The following is an 18,966-nucleotide window of genomic DNA, read 5'->3' as shown; positions in this document are numbered from 1 at the left end:
CCTAATGCAGTGTGTGACTGAGACTGTGTGTGAAGAAAATCTCTCGTGTTGAGTTAGTTAATTTTATCACGAAATTCAAACAATAAATGACGTTTTGACACTCTTAAATGTGACGTGACAGATCACTGTAGCGCCTCAGTTCAAGCAGCAGCGCGGAGTGCAAGTCTATTCTTCCACTTTAATACAAATTATATCTAGAAAAACATGCATGAATATCAGAAGGTAAGTTGAAAGTTACAAGTTAAACTTACCGAAATCCGTATCATGTCTCATGTAATCACTCAATCAGTGTTTCAACCGTGGAAAGATGTCAATAAAACTTGCTTGTGAAGCTTGCGAACAATATCACTTAATGTTGCATTTACCTCAGAAAAGTCATCCGTTTGTTAGTTAGCTTTAAAAAACAACAACTATTTTTTAACTTTATTTTAAAACTTATGTATGTTTGAATAAATTTTCCTTGAATAAATTTGCCATGAAGAGAAGTGCTTATGAAAACTACCTTATATGTGTAACTGAGTTGCATACAAACATTTCAGCTTTCATTTGAGTGTAAATATTATATCTGGAAATAAATAGCAGTTGAATATAATAGCTCTGTTGTTAATTTTAACCTCTAATATTATAGTGTACCAAATGAGAGGGTTCTCTGTTTGCAGCATTATTTGGGAGAGATTTTTTTATCCATAAGAAAAAACAAACTATCGGTATCTTTATTTATTTATTTATTTGACAGGGACATTGCACAACAAATGTGTTGCACAGAACAGAGATAGCTGCAAGCTAATTTTCATCTGTAGTCCCTGGGCAGAGGCAAAGTGACAGCAGGTTTATACAGTGGACAATGAGCATTCTTACTGATGAGTTCATTCACAATATAAAATACAGATACAGCACCTACAAAAGGATCACCTCAACTAACATGCAATTACAATATGTACAGTATTTACAATATCACAGTTTTTTTTTTATATATAAAATAAGAATAAGAATATTACCTTCTTACATTTTTAACAAGATCGCAAATCTGACCGTCTTTCAACCACTTCTTCAGATTAAATTTAAACTGTTGCAAGGTACTACTCTCTCGAACAGTAAATGGCAACAAGTTCCACATCCCTGCAGCTTTCACAGAGAAGCAATTCTGTCCAAAGGTAGAGGACCTAAAGTTGACATAACAATCTCCTCTGGAGGAGGCGTTCTAAATCCTGCCTCTTCACAAGATTTCACAAACATTCTCAGGGGCTGTGGGGCCAAATCATGAAGAATTTTATATACTAAACTAACATTCGAAAACAAAACGAAATTTTCAAACGTTAATAATTTATATTTCTTCACAATGTTACAGTAGTGGTATGAAACAGGTTTTTTTATCAAAAATTTTAAGGGCCTGTTTGTACAAGCTATGAAGCGGCTGTAACGCAGAGTTCGTTGAAAGAGACCAATTTGTGATGCAGTATGTAAAATGTGAAAATATCATCGCATGCATATAAAGCTTGGCTGCATCTGTGCTCATTTGAGGGCGAATATATCGGCATCAGCATCGGGCAATATCATTCTGAATAATCGGCTATTGGTATCGGCTCAGAAATTTAGATCGTTAAAATAGGGCCCAAGGTCTTAATCGCTGAAAATGATCCCACTCCGTGAACGCACACATAGTCATATCCCATTTAGAAAAGTTACACTCAAACTTTAGCATGATGCAATTAGTCACGAGACCCATGAGAGCCAATGCCATTTCAGAATCAAAGCTGATGTAATGCTTCAGCTGGCAGAAATTTTAGAACGTGTTCAGGACGGATCGGAGCTTTATGGATGAAGATGCTTAAGAACGCTTTTGGGTCTGTTCCTCACACAAATAAATCGTTTGTCCTTGTTACACTTGGAATAATTGTACTGTTTGAATAAATTGTGATGTAGATGTATCTGCCTGTTATATCCTGTGTTTTATATTATATAATATACAAACGGTTGGGTTTTGGGTAGGGGGTTGGGTTACGTGCTCAAAAATGTCTAAAAAGTAAGTTGAGAGTGAGAATGTGCTGGTTCTACCTGCTATTCTCAGGCCTTTGTAAACTAAACAGACTGTGAAATCAGGCCTGAAGTGGTTCCCTTTCAACAAATAGCCATAACTGATCAGGAAAACCAGTGTGGTAATTATATATCCGGTAAAAAGGGACCATTTCATTCACTGCTCTCCAATCAGGCTTTGAGGGTTTTACCCAGAGTGGGAACCTACTTTTCATTATATCATTTTGTCTGATTTTAACTGCAGTCATTGTACTGGAAAATTAGAACATGTCTAACTGAAGTGGGGTGACCTGAGGCATGAATAGGAGAAATCATGGGGCTTGAGATGTGCTGTTACTTTTCCAAGTGATCAGACTTTTTCAGATTCCTCATTCGGTGGCTCTGAATTGTCAAAACACCTCTCAAAATGCTTGCTATAATTTTTTTTTATTATGACGGACAAAAGATTTGGAGGAAGTGTGTAAACGTGATTGACACAACCGTGAGGTCATATTTATTTTTTAACGTGCGAAATTCTTGTCCGAAATTTTGGTTTACATGGACTATTTGCATCTAAAATCCATAATGTGTATTCATACAATTTGTTTATTGATGCTTGCATTCAGGTTGCTTTAGATCTTTGACCAGCTTTGATGTTAATGGTAATGGAAAAGATTAATAATTGAGTTGTTGAAAGCAGGAAAATTACTTCTGAAAGCCTTCAAAGGCATGCTTGTTTGGCTAGTCAGAACATTTGTGTTTAACATTCTGGGTCATGTGTATCTCTTTGCAGTCAATCAAGCCAACATAATAATGTCTCCTCTATCTGATCCCAGCAGCAGCCTGTGGAGGATTTATCTCCAAACTCAACGGCTCCTTCACTAGTCCAGGATGGCCGCAGGAATACCCGCCCAACAAGAACTGCGTGTGGCAGCTCATTGCACCTGTGCAGTACCGCATCACGCTGCTTTTTGACACTTTTGAGACTGAGGGGAATGATGTAAGTTGACTTCAAAGGAGCCGGAGCAACTTTTCTCTATTTACGCATATGACAAGACAATAGGGCTACCCACGACTAAAGATGTTTCTAGTTGACTAGTAGTCGTTCATTAAAGCCATTAGTCAACTAATTGCACGTTTATATTAATTTAAATATAAATAAATATATACTAGGGCCGAATATATAGTCTATTCTGCGCTCAAGCGGATGCATAAAGTTTGCCACGAAGCACCAGCAAAAGTATTGATTATGGATGTGTCAGAAAAAATATCAAGGAGACGTTTTAATTATTTATCAACTCTTTCCCTGCCAGCGGGGTTTTTTTTTTTTAAGTTGCCAGCCACCGCCAGCGTTTTTGGTCATTTTTACAAAAGTTTCATGGCCTCCAGAATATTTTATTGTTTGAATATCTGTACATGCAATTTATCAAAAGATATAAAACCTGTTTTATCCTAGCTTCCTGCATTCTTTTTTTTATCAACACTTGAATGTCGGTAAGTTTCATTAAAAAAAAGCAACATTTTGAGCAAAAAGCTGAGAAAATCACGTTTTTGTCAAAGACTTTGTCCAGATGGGATTCAGAACGATGATCAAAACTCAGATGAAGTAGATCGAGTCCATCAACACCCCTAATGCTTGCACAGTCCTATAGCTCGTCCTGGGTCGACATTTCATTCAGTAACATTAGGCAGTTTTGATTTATCTGCTGTTTAATGTTGATGATTGCGTTATTTTACATATGCATATGATTACATATGATATTGCTTGTTTCATATGGGATTCAGAGAGATCAGGAGATTCAGTACTGTTTCAGAAGATGTGTAATAGCGCCCTTACCATATAACAGTAAAAACACGGATTGCCGTAAATTTCCATCAATGGCGGGGAAAGAGGCAGTGAGGCAGTGTCGGCTGCAAAGTTGTGGATGCTCGCCATCTCTTCAGTAAACCCTTATGAAAAAGAAGTATACTTCAAGTTCATTATATGAAGTATACTTAAGTAATGTTCAAGTATATTTTTAAGTATACTTTATGTAGTAAGTATACTAATATCAATGTGTACTTGTTGTAAACTTGTAAGTGTACTATTTCAATACGGCTTGGGACTAAATTGGCCCACTTTTAGTATATAAAAGTATACTTTTAAGTGTACTATAAGTGTAACAGTAGTAAACTTTAAGTACACAACTAGGTTTCTCATTTGTAATGCAGCTGTACTACAAGTGAACTTATAAGTATACTAGTAATTTACTATTTTAATACAAGTAGTACAGTTTTTAGTTTATGAAAGTACACACTGAAGTGTACTCTCAGTAAACTACTGGTTTAGCAGTTTATACTGCAAGTATACTTGTAAGTTTTCTTTAAGTGAACATAATATTATACTTAGTTTACTATTGATATATTATTTTTGCACTTGCAGTATACTACTATGTTCAGATGTAGATAATTATTTTTTATACTTGAAAAATACATTTAACTGTACTTTAATTTTATAAGCATTTTATTAGCTTCATGCATCCTTTTTTATCAACACTTGAATGTCGGTAAGTTTCATAAAGAAAGGCAACATTTGAAACAAAAAAGTTGAGAAAATCAAATTTTTGTCAAAGACTACGCCTTGATCAGATTCAGAACGATGATCAAAACACAGATGGAGTAGATCCAGTGCTTCACAGTCGTTTTCTCCTCATGGGTTCAACATTTTATTTGGTAATATTAAGCAGTTTTGATTTACATGTTGTTAAATGTTTGATCACGTTATTTTACATTTGTGCGAGTTAGCAAGTAGCCTATCCGCTGAGTTTCGGTTAATTTTTGTGACGCGCTCCAGCTCACAAAGACCAAGATGGCAAGAAGTGCATCCTGTTTGTTTACAAAAGCACAACTTTTTGTTGTTCTTGTGCGTTTTCACAAATAAAATTACTCTTTCGATGCATTACTCTTATCTGTATGAGTATTTTAAGTTGTTTCCGCTGTTGACGCATGTACGTAATTTCCAGCGAAAACCATCCTGACAGGTCTAAAATATAAACACATGTAATAGGTTTACCATGACGCACAAAAAGACGTTTTGGAAGAAGGATTGATTATCTATTAACTATTTGTTTATTTAAATGTTGTTCATTTTGAGCAAGCACAAAAAAAGTTATTAAAAAAAGGTGAAATATATTCATTGGTTGTCTTTCTGTTTACAGATTTGTAAATATGATTATGTTGAGGTACACAGTGGTTTGTCCACTGACGCCAAGCTTCATGGGAAGTTCTGTGGCACAGAGAAACCAGAGGCGATCACGTCCCAGCTCAACAGTATGCGTGTTGAGTTCAAATCAGACAACACTGTGTCCAAGAGAGGCTTCAAAGCTCAGTTCTTTTCTGGTGAGCATGAGAATTGATGATTTGCGTTTGTCTTGTCAGCTAACGAACAATATAAATGAGTTTCAGACAGTCTTGACTTTCTTTTCTGACTCTTAACTCTTCTTTTGTACTGAACCCATCATTTATGTCAAGCTGTCCTTCAGTTTGTAAATGCATACATTTACAGTAATGTACTTATAATGGATGTCTGTGATGAAATACGGAACTGTCAAGTTTCCTTTAATAGCCTTCATGAATGTTGTAGACTCGTCTTTCACTGATATTTATAATTGGGTGTATTGTGTCAATCAACAAACTACAGAATAAACTACAGTTCCTCTTTTTCTCTGGCAGACATGGATGAGTGTTCTAGGGAGAATGGAGGTTGCCAGCACGAGTGTGTTAACACGTTTGGGAGCTACAGCTGTCAGTGTCGCAGTGGCTTTGTGTTGCACACCAATAAACATGACTGCAAAGAAGGTTCGTTTTTACATCACGTTACCAATCATTCTTGTATTAGGGGCATTCATTTGGCTGGAGGCATTGATTTGACATAAACTGGACAAAATTAAGCACTTCAAAGCTCTGTATTCTTTTTGAACTCATACAGGCTCCAAGGCTGCCCTGAGTACACAAAAAAAAAATATATATATATATATATATATATACAGTATATATATATTCAGGTTACGTAATCAGATTCCCCAAAAAATTATACCTGTACGTAGATTATTGATTACATTATTACTTAATATTCACAAAATGGCAGTAAATTATTCATAATTTATTGATTCTCACTAATTCTTATTTTCTGTCTTTTAACTTGTCCTTTCTAAAACAGCCTAATGCTTATGTATGTTTGGGAAACCCTGTCATTATGTAATGTGTAATGCAATTAATTTTGTTGTTGTCAAATTTTCAACAAATTTTTTTTTTTAAATGGATAATCTTAAAATTTAAAATGGATAATCTTGTACTAAAGTGATATAACAATACAAAGAGACATAATCTGATAAACAAATGTCAAAAGCAATTTAAAAGTAATCAAAGAGTAGTTTGATTATATTACCAAAAATGTGTAATGTAACAGATTACGTTACTAACTATTCAAACAAGATATATTTTTATTAAGCTTACAGAAAATATTTTCTATGCATCCTTTCCTTAGTTGAGGATTCACAACAATCATCTATGTCCTGGTTTTGTGTTTTTAGTGGGCTGTGATCAAGCCATTACCAGTGTGTCCGGTATCATCACAAGTCCAAATTGGCCTGATAAATACCCCAGCAAGAAGGCCTGCACATGGACCCTATCCACCACCCCAGGCCACCGCATTAAACTTGTACTTGCATCATTCGGCCTGACAAAATGAGTGGTTAAAGATACAGTATACACTAGTAAACCATTTCACCAGCTCTGTTTGTGTGGCGATTAATCTGAATTGTATTCTGTCCCATAGGCTTTTGAAGAGATTGACATGGAGGCTCATCAGGAGTGTACATACGACCACTTGGAGATATATGACGGCCAAAATGGCAGAGCGACCAGTTTTGGACGCTTTTGTGGGAGCAAAAAGCCATCGCCAGTCATTTCCAGTGGTAACACCATGTTCCTGCGGTTCTCCTCGGATAACTCGGTACAGAAAAGGGGTTTTAAGGTCTCTCATTCAGCAGGTATTTCTTTCTCTGAATGGTCCTGAGGTTCTCCATGAACGTTTGATTTTGGCTACCGATAATCGTCCTTGTTCTCAGAGTGTGGTGGTAGTCTGAAGGCGGAGATAAAGACCAAGGATCTGTATTCCCACGCTCAGTTTGGTGACAACAACTATCCCGGAGCTTCAGACTGCCAGTGGGTGATCTCAGCAGAGAAGGGCTATGGGGTGGAGCTCATCTTCCACACCTTTGAGATTGAGGAGGAAGCTGACTGTGGCTATGATTACATGGAGCTGTTTGATGGCGCTGATGTCAAAGTGCCCAGGCTGGGACGCTACTGTGGGTCTGGGGTAAGCTTGAGATTTTTGTTAAGCCAGCATAAGCACACACATCTATACATTTATGTCTCAATTTGATTCTTTATAGCCACCAGAGGAGATCTATTCAGCTGGTGATGCCATTGTCATCAAATTTCACTCGGACGACACCATCAACAAGAAAGGTTTCCATGTTCGCTACAGAAGCACCAAGTTCCAGGACACCCTGCACTCTAGTAAGTGAGTTCTTCATGACAGAAGAGCTCCTGTGCACCTGTATTATTGAAGCCACCCGAGGCCTATTGCTCCCTCCCCTCCAGACTGCAAAGAGGAAGTCCTAATGGCAACCTCATATGTAGCCTTTCAGCTATAAAAAGCAGAGATAACAAGCCTGATGTAGGGAAAGGGCAAAAAATTTGTCGCACTTCAAAGGATCCATTGAAAAATCTATTGGAAATGGAACATCAGACTGGCAGATATTATTAGTATGAAGAGCTTTGTTGACTGCAAGTCCAGGAGGAAGGATAAATTGGATTCAAAATGTCCCTGATGCATTTTAGCCTCCCAGAGATCTCTTCCATTCCTCGAAGGCTAGCATCTTAAAGACTTTTAGATGTTTCTTTTATTATAAAAAAAATTTACATTTTTTTTTATTGCCACACATCTGGGTAATTGAGTTTGGAAATGTATAAAATATCATTCAATCATACTTACAAGGATTATATTTTTTGTAAAAAAAAACACAAAAAACAAAACAATTCTAGCACTATTCCTTGTACATGATTATTTAGACTTCTAAACTTAAATTATATTAGTAGAAATAGATCTAGTGCAACTTTACCCACTCACAAGTTGCAAGGAATAAAGTAAAGCAACAATGAAGAAGGATCCAGATAATTCAGCAACACTTGTGTCTCAAAGAATACCAACACGTTTCGGCTTGAGAGCCTTCCCTTAGACTTAAATTGTTTGGCATTTGATATTGTCCATCTGATGCAATGAACTGTAAGACAATGTTAATATGACTAATAAACAATTTGAGATGACTAAAGGTTCTTATTGCTCTTTTGCCTTTGTGTATAAAATGAGCTAGGATCATCAAGTGAGTAGTATATGAGTTAACAACCTTTACCAGGAATCATGACCTTTTGAAACTAGGCTACTAGGTAAGTTTTTAACTATTATAGCCTGTCTGCAGTGAGCCAACTTGACTAAAAAAACAACAACGTAGTTGTCAGACTGGACACTTTTCAGCTGGTCAGGCCCATAGACTGCAAAGGGAAAAAAAGACTAGAAAAAGGCCATTTCATGCTCAATATAGCATGGCCTCAAGTGCATTTATGAGACATTTAATACATCATAAAAATATTAATGACAATTTTGAATTGTGAATAATTTTTTATTTTTTTTATTTTCAGTAAACATCATTAAATGCTTTGCTTCCGCTGGAAGATAGTCCCTTGTAGTGGCGACTTGCACAACAACAATTTCTGTTTTTCTATGTGGGCTAGGCAGTGATACTTATAAAACTAGGCTAACCTTATATCATACATTTTAGCACAGCTGGAATGCTATGATTATTTCATCATTCAGATCCGGAACTACCTTAAAAACAATACAAGTCTAGTTTTAGAAATTTCTTCTCATTCTTTTCAAACTGACGCGTATAGGCTGATTATTTAACACTGTATGCCACACGTTTTTCACCCTGTAATTATAGGGGTTTTTTTATTACCAGATTTATAACCTTTAATATAGCCTAGCTAATTCTTGAGTTGTCCAAGTAGGACCCCACAGGGCAAAATAAAGCCAAATCAATTTTCATTGTAAGTTTAAAGGACTTCATGACTCATGCCAATTGTTGTTTAAGTCATTGTGACTAATAACTGTATAGGTGGAAATCAAGAACTTTAGCGTAGTCCTAATTATGTTAAATTGCTGCTCCCAGGAAACTAGACAGAGTCAGTGTCGATACTACGCCTTTCCCTTTCTGTGTCAGCTTGACACTGGGGTGTCCAATCCTGCTCCTGGAGGGCCATTGTCCTGCAAAAAACACAACAAAACCAGCTAATCAAGGTCTTAATAGGCATACTAGAAACTTAAAGGCAGGTCAAGAACTAAACTCTGCAGGACAGATAAAGTTTGGACACCCCTGGCTTAACGTAACGAGTACAATTGCACCTCCTTGTGGTTAGTAAAGGTAACTGCATTGATCGTATAAAGTAACGAGGTAGGAAATAATTTGTTAGGTTTACCAGTCAGTAAAAATGAAGCAACGCACTTTGTTGTTGGTTTTTAATGAATTTCTTCCAGAGATTGTACATGTTTGTATATATATATATAAAAAAGATAAAATCATTAGGCTTGTAGATTTTAGACTGTAACTAGAGTGCACATTTTTCACATCTGTATAGTCTCTTTTTCTCAGCAGGATATGTAGGACCATGTTTCTTTATGCATAGAAGCCTAGTTTTAAGCTGATATAAGTGGTATTCGCACTGGCTACACTAACCTGTACTGACTGATTTGCTGTTTACAGCATTGAGCTGTTACATTAAAGGCTGCAGATAGGGGAAATAGCTTAATAGTCCATTTTCATGCTTTTAATGTCCTTCAGAAAAGAATCTGTCACTGGTTAAATATATACTGTAATATACTCAAATCATTTTGATGATATGTTGCTTGCAAAAAACAGTTTTTAGTCAAAATAGTAGTACAGATAATGTCGATGGAGAAAAATGCTTTTTGTTCTCGGATGGGTGTAGTTACTGCATCTACCAGCAGGGGATGACTGGACCATCCTGACCAGCCAAATCTTCACTCACCCCTTTGTTTATAAAATCTAGAGTACATGAACATGTGTATATACAAAGGCAGTGATATCTGTCAGGGTATCTTATGCGTGGTAGTCCAAAATAAAATAGCTTACTGCAGCATTAAACTGAGAAAGGGTCATGAGCCATGGTTTATAACCATTTTCTAAAGATTTGGTTTAATTTTACATGTGCCTCAACTAACCCACTGTGATGCTGACATAAATGCTTTTGCAAAATATGGTGTCATTTAAAAAAAAAAAAAATATATATATATATATATTGTAATTCGCTTCCCTTTAAACAATATTCTCTTATTTTAAAAAACTTAAAATATCCAGGTCCAGCCTAGTGTTTATATATAGAAAAGAAATATTAATATTATGAAATATAAAATAATAAAGCATGTAAAATATGAATATTAAAACCTAAAATTCAGATTTTAGGTAGGAACACCTTAAGAGGTTCATTTTCATGCACTTTATCCAGGAACCCCAGGTTAAAATAAGGGTAGAGGGTCTCAGTGAAGGTGTCCTTGAAGGTGTAGAGGTGTGTCATGTTCTCAGCATTGTAGAAGGACACCAGCCCTCTTTTATAGTCCAGATACACGCCGATTCTCGCCAGTGGCTCTTCCAAGGCCAGTAATGTTGGTGGAGACGTCCCAGCCATGTACTGAACTCCATACGACAGTGAGAGCGTCCAGAAGCCGTTGGCCGGCATGGTATTGATGACGCCTTTTCTCGTGACGGATTCGCGAGCGACTCCTACGGTCCACACGGTGCTGCTGTACACCTCGACCTCCCAGTAGTGGCGGCCTTTAGTGAACCCTTGACTGCCCATAAGAGACAGGGCGGCATTGAAGCGCTGTGGGTTGTCCTGCACCGTGATGTTGAAGGTCTGGTAGCGCACACAGGTAAGCGAAGATGTAAGACTGAGCCAGGGGTTGGCTGTTTTGGAGTTAAATGTGATGGCTGAGGGAACTAGAACAATGTAATAGAGAATTGTTAGTTCATGATATAGTAATCGGTTAAATTTAATCAAATAAGTCTTAACTGCATTTACTGATTATAGATTGTAGTCTATTGGAATCATTGGTGCCCCCTTGACTTGATTTCGATCTTATGTTACAGGTCATACTCGATTTGTAAAGTTTAAGCAGTTTAGATCAAAGCCTTAGTACATCAATATTGGTGTTCCGCAGGGCTCAGTTTTGGGTCCTTTTTTATTTATTATTGATCTTTTACCCCTTGGTAATATTTTTAGGAAATTTGGTATTAAATTCCACTGCTATGCCGATGACACCCAACTTTACCTACCTGGTTTACAAATTTTCTTAAACTTAGAAGTAAAAATTGAATTCTTCTTGTTGGTTCAAAAATCAATCTGACCAAATCTAAATGTTCCTCTGTGAATATTGATAATATGATTTCTGGTGTCTGTTTCTAATCAGGTTCAAAATTTGGGTGTCATCTTTGACAGTACTTTATCATTCGAAGCACATATGTCATTGTCAGTGTCATTCACTCAGCATATTTCCACATACGTAAAAATTAATCGACCTCGTCCAGTTCTCTCAGTAAAGAGCACTGCAATTCTTATTCATGCTTTAGTCACTTCCTGTATTGATTACTATAACGCTTTATTTTTTTTGGCCTGCCTTCAAAGCTTTTCTACAAACTCCAGCTACAGAATACAGCTGCTAGAATTATTTGCAGAACTCCTCAAACTGAACACATTACTCCCATTACACTTGCATTGGCTCCCTGTTAAATATCATATTGATTTTAAAAATCTTCCTTCTTATTTACAAGGCACTCAATAATCTTGCCTCATCATACTTATCTGACCTTCCTCATATCTACACAACTACTCGTACTTTAAAGCTGCAGTCCGCAGTTTTTCCTCTTTGTCGCAATCTCTGTTCGAAATCTGCAATTGCAGTTATTCGCGGAATTATTAACTTTACATGGGTTGTGCCTCGGCATGGCACAGCGTGGATGAATCCAATGTTTTGTGGAGAATGTGCGGCTGTCAGATACTGTCAGATACTGGATACTGTCATTTGCTATCACAGATTCTACTTTTTGGAAGTATGACCAACATAAGAATTTTCACCGGAAAATGTCGTCTGAATAAGTAGCCTAAATAACATCCACTTTAGTTCTGACCAACTAAGGGGAAAAAAACATTGCAGTAAATCGCAGTGCTGATTAAATCTAATGATCGCTTATCATATCACATCAAACCATGCAAATTATACTTTGTTCTCAAATTGTTAATGTTAACAACATCAGCATTGCATGACTACATTTAATGCCCTTCCGATATTTGTCCTTGTTTTCGCATGGGCCCGGTTGCAGTCTCTTTTTTTCTCCGAAGTCTCCGAACTCGTGTTTTACAACAGGTGAATCTCCAGTTGTCACTGGTAATGGTCGTTTGAACCTTTCTGGATCCGCCATCAAATTGATAAGTTTAATTATATCAAGTGCTGCGAGAAAAGACTATAAATCTCCACCACCAACATCCTCACACGCAATATAGCCTACTAGCCAAGACTCCTTCTTTATGTGTACAGATGTGACGTAATGATGCAAAGACATGCTCGAATTTCCCGCGGAAATCCACCAGTACCACTGGAATTAAAAACATTATTACAAGCTTACCATTTTGAATCGAGCTACGGCAAGCAGATAGTTTTGAACACTGGCTGGTTGTGTACTTGCTCAAATTATTTTGGATAATTTTTAACCCAAAAAAGCTACGGACTGCAGCTTTAAGATCATCTTCTGCACTCACTCTTGTGACTTTTATGTGATTGCTTTTATGCTTGTATCCAGTTCTAACCAGGCTGTAATAATGATTATTTGTTGTTTAATGTTGATAGTTTTATTGTTTCTAAGGTGTCTTTAGTGTCATCTAAGGCGTCTATAAATAAAATGTATAATAATAATACTATGTGAAAATGCTTTTTTTTATTTTTTTTTATTTATTTAGGATCATTCCCAAACCTGGATAGATGCTTCCCTTCAGTGACTTCCACACTCTGTACTGCAGGGGCCCGGCGAAGCGGCCCTCACACAGGCTGGGTGGTGTCAGTGCCTGCCTCTCGAACTTCGGTGGCTGCCTGCTTGAAACAACAAAAGCCCAGACGCAAAAACAATTCAAGCACTTCCTCATGAAAATATTAGTGAACACATTAAATGTAACAGATCCATAGAGGTCGCTCACCTTTGAAGCAGGCCCTTTATACTCTGCAAAAAAGACAGGAAAAGGGAGATTGATGAAATTGGCTCAGTTCAAGAGGCAGGGGCAGAAGTTTTCCACATGAGATCAGTGTTTGAAACTTAAGCTTCATCTGCGACTCTGGAAAATCCCCTTGTGCAGCACTAATGGCATTATCTTCCTATTGCAAGGGTGAGATCATTAGATTGTTTCCTGTGTTGACCCAACCCAAGTGATGTCCCACAAGCTTTTTGTAACAGTTAACTATTGAAATGATAATGTAGGATAAGATAAAAATAATAATAATAATAATAATAATAATAATTATATATATATGTATGTATGTATGTATGTATGTATGTATGTATGTGTGTGTGTGTGTGTGTGTTTAATATTTTTTAAATTGTTTACTCATTTAGTAGACCCATGGCCACCAAAGCGCTTTACATATTGCCTCACATCCACTCATTCATTCACTCATTCATACACCGACGGCGGTGTATAATGTGACGAAACATAATGTGTGTGTGTCTATATATATATAATAAATATATATATACAGAAAAGAAAAAAATTAAAATGATTAATAATATCTATTTTTATGTAAAATAATAATGAAAAAATATATAATAATAATAATTATAATATAAATATAATTAAATACTTATTTAATATTTGAATTTATTATTATTATATGTAATTATTAAATATAATTATAATACTATAATTAAACTATATAATACTGTATATAAATATGTAATAAATATATAAAACTATTAAAAAATGGATCTCAATCAATTTATTTTGTATTATGCAATTAAAATTGCCTATCTTTAAAGGGTCGTTTACACAGCAAATCACTGACAACAGGGAATTCTACTCCACTCAGTGTTGCCAGATGTACGATAATTATCAATAATCAATTGTAAGAGTTGGTGCTGCAAATATCTGTGAGTGTGAACGTGTGGCTGACCGTGCAGTCACTCACCCTGAGTAGCGTGTAAGGATCCTGTTCGCTGAGTTTGTCCTCGATATCATTCATAGCTCTGCGCAGACGGGATATCTCCACACTGAGCAGGGCCTTGTGCTCGTCCAGCCTTATCAGCTCCCGACGCTCCTCCGTCTTCAGCTTCACCTGCAGGAGTTTCTCTTCCTGGTACAGGAACTGGTGGAGCTCGCTGAACTGTGCCTCGATTCTCTGCTTCAGATCTGCAGTGTGCTCCTGCGTTCGAAAGCAGTCACATTTGAGGTAATGTTTTCCCTCAGAGTGGAAGTCAACAGTATTTGGCATTTGCAACTCACGCTTGCGTGAAATGGTATCGAACGTTTTGAAATTGACTGGATCATGAAAAGTGGGCATTGTATAGTAGGCTACCTAGTGCAGCCAGAATGGTTTTCTTCCATTTTCCCCTTAAAGGAATAGTTCACAAAAAAATTCTGTCATCATTTTGTCTTCAATTTCTTTCTTCTGCTGAACACAAAAGAAGATATTTTGAAGAATGTTGATAACCAGACAGTTGATGGACCCCATTGACTTCCATAGTTCAGCAGAAGAAAGAAACTCATACAGGTTTGGAACAACTTAATGGTGAGTAAATAATGACAGAATTTTCATTTGTCGGTGAAATTTTAGACCTAGCAAAACTGACAATTCTGTCATCATTTTCTCACCATCAAGTTGTTTCAGATCTACTGTGATCTAGATAAAGATATTTTGAAGAATGTCGATAACAAAACAGTTGTTGACCACATAAAGTACCATGGAAGTCATTTACCTTCAACTATTTGGTTCACCCTTGTTCCCAGACTGCGCTCTTTAAAATAAAAGTTCCAAAAGGAGGTTTTTGCAATGATGCCATTGAAAAAACATTTTTGGTTCCTCAAAAAAACTTTATTAGAAGAGTTTTTAATGAAAATAAATGTGTGTGAAGAACATTGTAGCCTATCTGAAGAACTCTTTTCCACTATAAAGAAGAACCTTTTTTTGCAATGGAAAGGTTCCATGGATATTAAAGGTTCTTCATGCAACCATCAATGTCAATAAAGAACGTTTATTTTTAACCGTGTGCATGTCTTGCTTCTGCAGAAAACAAAAAAAGATATTTTTTAATAAAAATATCACATTTTTGGTCTATACAATGAAAGTCAATGTTGTTTTGATGGCAAATATGGACAAAAATTGATGAAATACTGTATCTTCAAAATATCTTCTTTTGTCTTCTTTTGGAATGATGTGAAGTTGAGTAAAGGATGGCAGACTTGTCATTTTGTGTGAACTATCCTTTTAAGAAAGTAACTTTGAATTCATGTTTATTTAAATTTACTATTTATTAACTGGAATTTAGATCAGGTGCAGGATTACGTGGTCAACTAAAACTAAGATCATATTAATTAGAAAAAAAAAAATGTGTTACTTGAAATTAAATTAATGTTAACTAAAAAATACAAAATTTCAGAAATTCTACTTTTCTTCAAACGTAATATACAAAAAAAAAAACTGAAATAAAAATGAATTAGAACTGTAAAAACAGAAAACAAAATGACAACATTACAAGGAAAATGGAATATATATATATATATATATATATATATTAATAGAAACTGTACCAGTATCTCAATGATATCGATCAGGTTAGGTTTAGGAATCATTGGTTTCCAGAGAATATTGAAGAGTGTGCATGAGATTGTGTGATTCTTACCTTCAGTTTCTTCACCTCCTCTTCAGTCTCTTTCTCACACTCTAGAGCAGTGTTGAGCTCTTTTTGAAGGGCAGTTGCAGAAGTGGTTAGAGAAGTCTATTCAACACAAAAAACAATGACTTATTTTCTGCTGAGCTGGCTGAAGAGGTTACAAAATAAGAGACAAATTGTCTTTGATCCTTACCCGATATCTCTTCTGCGCATCTTGCACGCACACCAGCGTATGAGCCCGGTGGTCCTGAGAGATCCCGCACACCAGACACACCAGCTCCTGGTCTTCCTCACAATAGAGTTTCAGCTCTTCTCTGTGTCGGCTGCAAACTGGGGTTTTAGGAACTGCGTCGGCCGACATCCCAGTCAGCCGACCCCCACTTTCCTCGATCCCCTGGCAGTAGCTCTCCACGATGTTGGCTACAATGCGGTTGGGTCGGTAGCTCTGGCCAGGGAAGACTTTCCGGCATTGAGGACAGGAACCAGACCCGCATTGGCCTTTGCCGCGAGGGCCGCTCCAGTAACTGGAAATACAGGCCTCGCAGAAAGTGTGGTCGCAGGGCAATGAAACCGGGTGCTTGAACAGGTCCAGGCAGATGGAGCAGGTGAGGTCCCTGCTCAGGCGCTGCGCAGAGCTCTTGGACACCCGAGGACTGAGCTCAGCCCTCAGCTTTTGCTTGTCCATTTTGTCCTGTGTGGGAAGATTGTTGGACATCTAGTCTGTTCTCTGGGATCTTCAGTGCTGTTCTTCTCTTGTCTCTTCCCTGCCTGCTCTCTCCGAGCTCTGGCCCTGTCTTTCCTGTTGACTGTGAGACAGGATAGGGGGAGCTGAGGGGGTGGCTCTTGTCTCAGGCTTGATCCTGCCGAAAGTTGGCTGGAGTTGCACGTCCCCTCTGTTTTCCTTCAACATGACGTCAGACCTACAGCCAGGAAACCAAGAGCCTAGAGCCCAAGGACTGTTTATTTTTGGAGAAAGCCCCTTCTAGATTGGTCCTATGAAATCTTGTATAAGAAACTTTATTGCACACATACAGTAACCTGGTATTTATCCAAAACTTTTTAATCCCATCCATGTGACTGTGCATATGTCAGCACAAAAAGCTTTGTGAGTAAAACCAGATGTGGCCTACTTTTTTCCCACTCTTTCTTTTCAAAACTTGCATAAAGGATATAAGCATATTTAACAATGCATTTTCAGATGCATCATATTTATCCGTTTTCTCACAACTTTCATCAAATTAGTTTTGCATTATTTTATTACTTTATTTTATTTTTAAATAGAAAAGCTAATTTTATGATGCATCATTATACTTATTAAAGTTTTGTCGCACAATTTCCATCCAATGACTTTTTAATCATTTATTTTATTTCTAAATAGAAAAGCTAATTTTCGGATTCATACATAATTATATTTATCAAACATTTGTCTCACAACTTCCACCCAATTACTTTTTTTTTTTTTTATATTATTTTATGTATTATTTCCACCTGAATAACTACATTCTCTGTGCTTTGTAAGTGCTGTTGTGTTTTCCTGCATCACACGTCTCCATCCTCAGTAAAACTAAAACAATATATATTTTTCTCTCCTGATTGACAATAAATAAAAATCTCCATGCATTATGGAAAGAGAAGCAATAACAAAATGGTCATTTAGTATTATTTCAGTTGCACTTTATTTTGTGGTGTTCCTGTAATTACACATTTAAGTACTGAGTAGTATTAATTAACAACATACTTACTATATAATTAGGGGTTACACTTTATTTTAAGGTGTCATTGTTACATATTTAAGTACTGAGTAATATTTAGCAACTTCATGTACTTACTATAGGGCTAGGGTAGGTTTAGGATTTGGTTGAGGGTTAGTTTCATGTATGCATATTTTACTGTTATTACTACAGTAAGTAAATGTAACAAGGACTCTGTATAATAAAGTCTTACCAAGTTTTTAAGTTAGCATTTGAGGAAGACTGCTGAGACAGTTGTTTATCCTGTTGAAAGTGTCGTTGTGGTCTGCACATGCTTGCATGCTTATGTTAGTGTATCTCAAGGGACTGCAAGCCGGAAAGAAAGAGCTGTGTTTTAACTCTCTCCTCATGTTCCCCTGGACCACTCGGCCTCCGCTTCCTTCCTGTTCGTTCAGTATTGTTAAAATTCAGTTCCATATATCCTGCCCCTCTTCCAAGTTCTCTGAGAAAAAAAGAAGATGGAGCTACAGCTATAATTTAATGCAGAGAAGAATAGCAAAACGGATGTTTGAATAAACATAGATATAGCTGTGGAGTGTCTCTTGGGAAACAAGAAGTCGAAGTCTTGAGGGCTCAGAGTGACTCAGAAATGGGTTTTAGGTCAACGCTGCAGTGGTGGTATCTCAATCTTTACAGGAAACTTGGCAGTCACGATAGGGGCTTTTAAATCAGACACTCTTTTACAGTTGTTTACTAGCATTGGGAAATTCCACCCCACTTTAGCTGGGTGGGTTTAAGAGTTTTGGGGCTGAAGTGGGAATAAGAGAAACACACACTAGGAACCAGCTGGTAAGCCCTGCGGTTGAGGATTCGGTCTGCAAAGACGGCAGTGAGTGAACATTCCTGCACATGCAGACTCATGTGAGTTTCAGTGCATGAGTCATTTGATCCCATTCCACAAACATCATGCACACCTGAAACGATGCTCTAATATCCCAGACTCTGTATTTGTTAGAACATGCTATGGAAGAATGCTTATACACAGATTTCAAGGTCATGCTATACATTGCTGGCAGTAATTCATGCAGGAAACTGCAAAAGGATACCTGTCCTGACATGTCCCACAGTCGTGGCAGTGATCTATTTTTGAATAATTATTATACAGTACATGCACTTTTATGATTCCATGGCCTGGTTTCACAGACGGGGCT

The 18,966-nt window shown here is 37.0% G+C and overlaps 2 protein-coding genes across 5 annotated transcripts in view; one reads left to right on the top strand and one right to left on the bottom strand.

Annotated features, from left to right (window-relative positions):
* The window catches only part of bmp1b (bone morphogenetic protein 1b), a 29,010-nt gene extending 21,284 nt beyond the window's left edge, over nucleotides 1–7,726 (top strand). Inside the window, exons 14-20 of one of the 3 annotated variants that reach the window (XM_084105352.1) lie at nucleotides 2,853–3,013; nucleotides 5,211–5,391; nucleotides 5,725–5,850; nucleotides 6,585–6,712; nucleotides 6,830–7,043; nucleotides 7,122–7,372; nucleotides 7,449–7,726. In XM_084105352.1, the coding sequence (XP_083961478.1) occupies nucleotides 2,853–3,013; nucleotides 5,211–5,391; nucleotides 5,725–5,850; nucleotides 6,585–6,712; nucleotides 6,830–7,043; nucleotides 7,122–7,372; nucleotides 7,449–7,583 (1,196 nt within the window). In that variant the 3' untranslated portion in view covers nucleotides 7,584–7,726. Of the gene's footprint in view, nucleotides 1–2,849; nucleotides 3,014–5,210; nucleotides 5,392–5,724; nucleotides 5,851–6,584; nucleotides 7,044–7,121; nucleotides 7,373–7,448 lie in introns of those variants that run through there. The other 2 variants (XM_084105351.1, XM_084105353.1) reach the window with 2 other exon arrangements.
* Nucleotides 7,727–10,307: 2,581 nt separating this feature from the next.
* trim69 (tripartite motif containing 69) lies at nucleotides 10,308–17,396 on the bottom strand. Of its 2 annotated transcripts, none has more exons than XM_084105050.1 (6): nucleotides 16,258–17,396; nucleotides 16,074–16,169; nucleotides 14,363–14,596; nucleotides 13,381–13,403; nucleotides 13,161–13,276; nucleotides 10,308–11,132 (listed from the first exon to the last, which is right to left on the bottom strand). In XM_084105050.1, exons 1-6 carry the CDS (start codon nucleotides 16,777–16,779, stop codon nucleotides 10,588–10,590), a joined length of 1,536 nt encoding a protein of 511 aa, XP_083961176.1. In that variant the 5' UTR covers nucleotides 16,780–17,396; the 3' UTR covers nucleotides 10,308–10,587. The 2 variants fall into 2 exon arrangements, with proteins under 2 accessions (XP_083961176.1, XP_083961175.1); XM_084105049.1 differs by having other exon boundaries at nucleotides 10,446–11,132; nucleotides 13,161–13,279.
* Nucleotides 17,397–18,966: the final 1,570 nt, after the last annotated feature.

Source organism: Abramis brama, assembly GCF_963993115.1.
Source record: "Abramis brama genome assembly, chromosome: 25".
NCBI classification, from domain to species: Eukaryota; Metazoa; Chordata; class Actinopteri; order Cypriniformes; family Leuciscidae; genus Abramis; species Abramis brama.
Note: the sequence above shows the minus strand (reverse complement) of the source record. Positions and strands in the feature narration are given on the sequence as shown.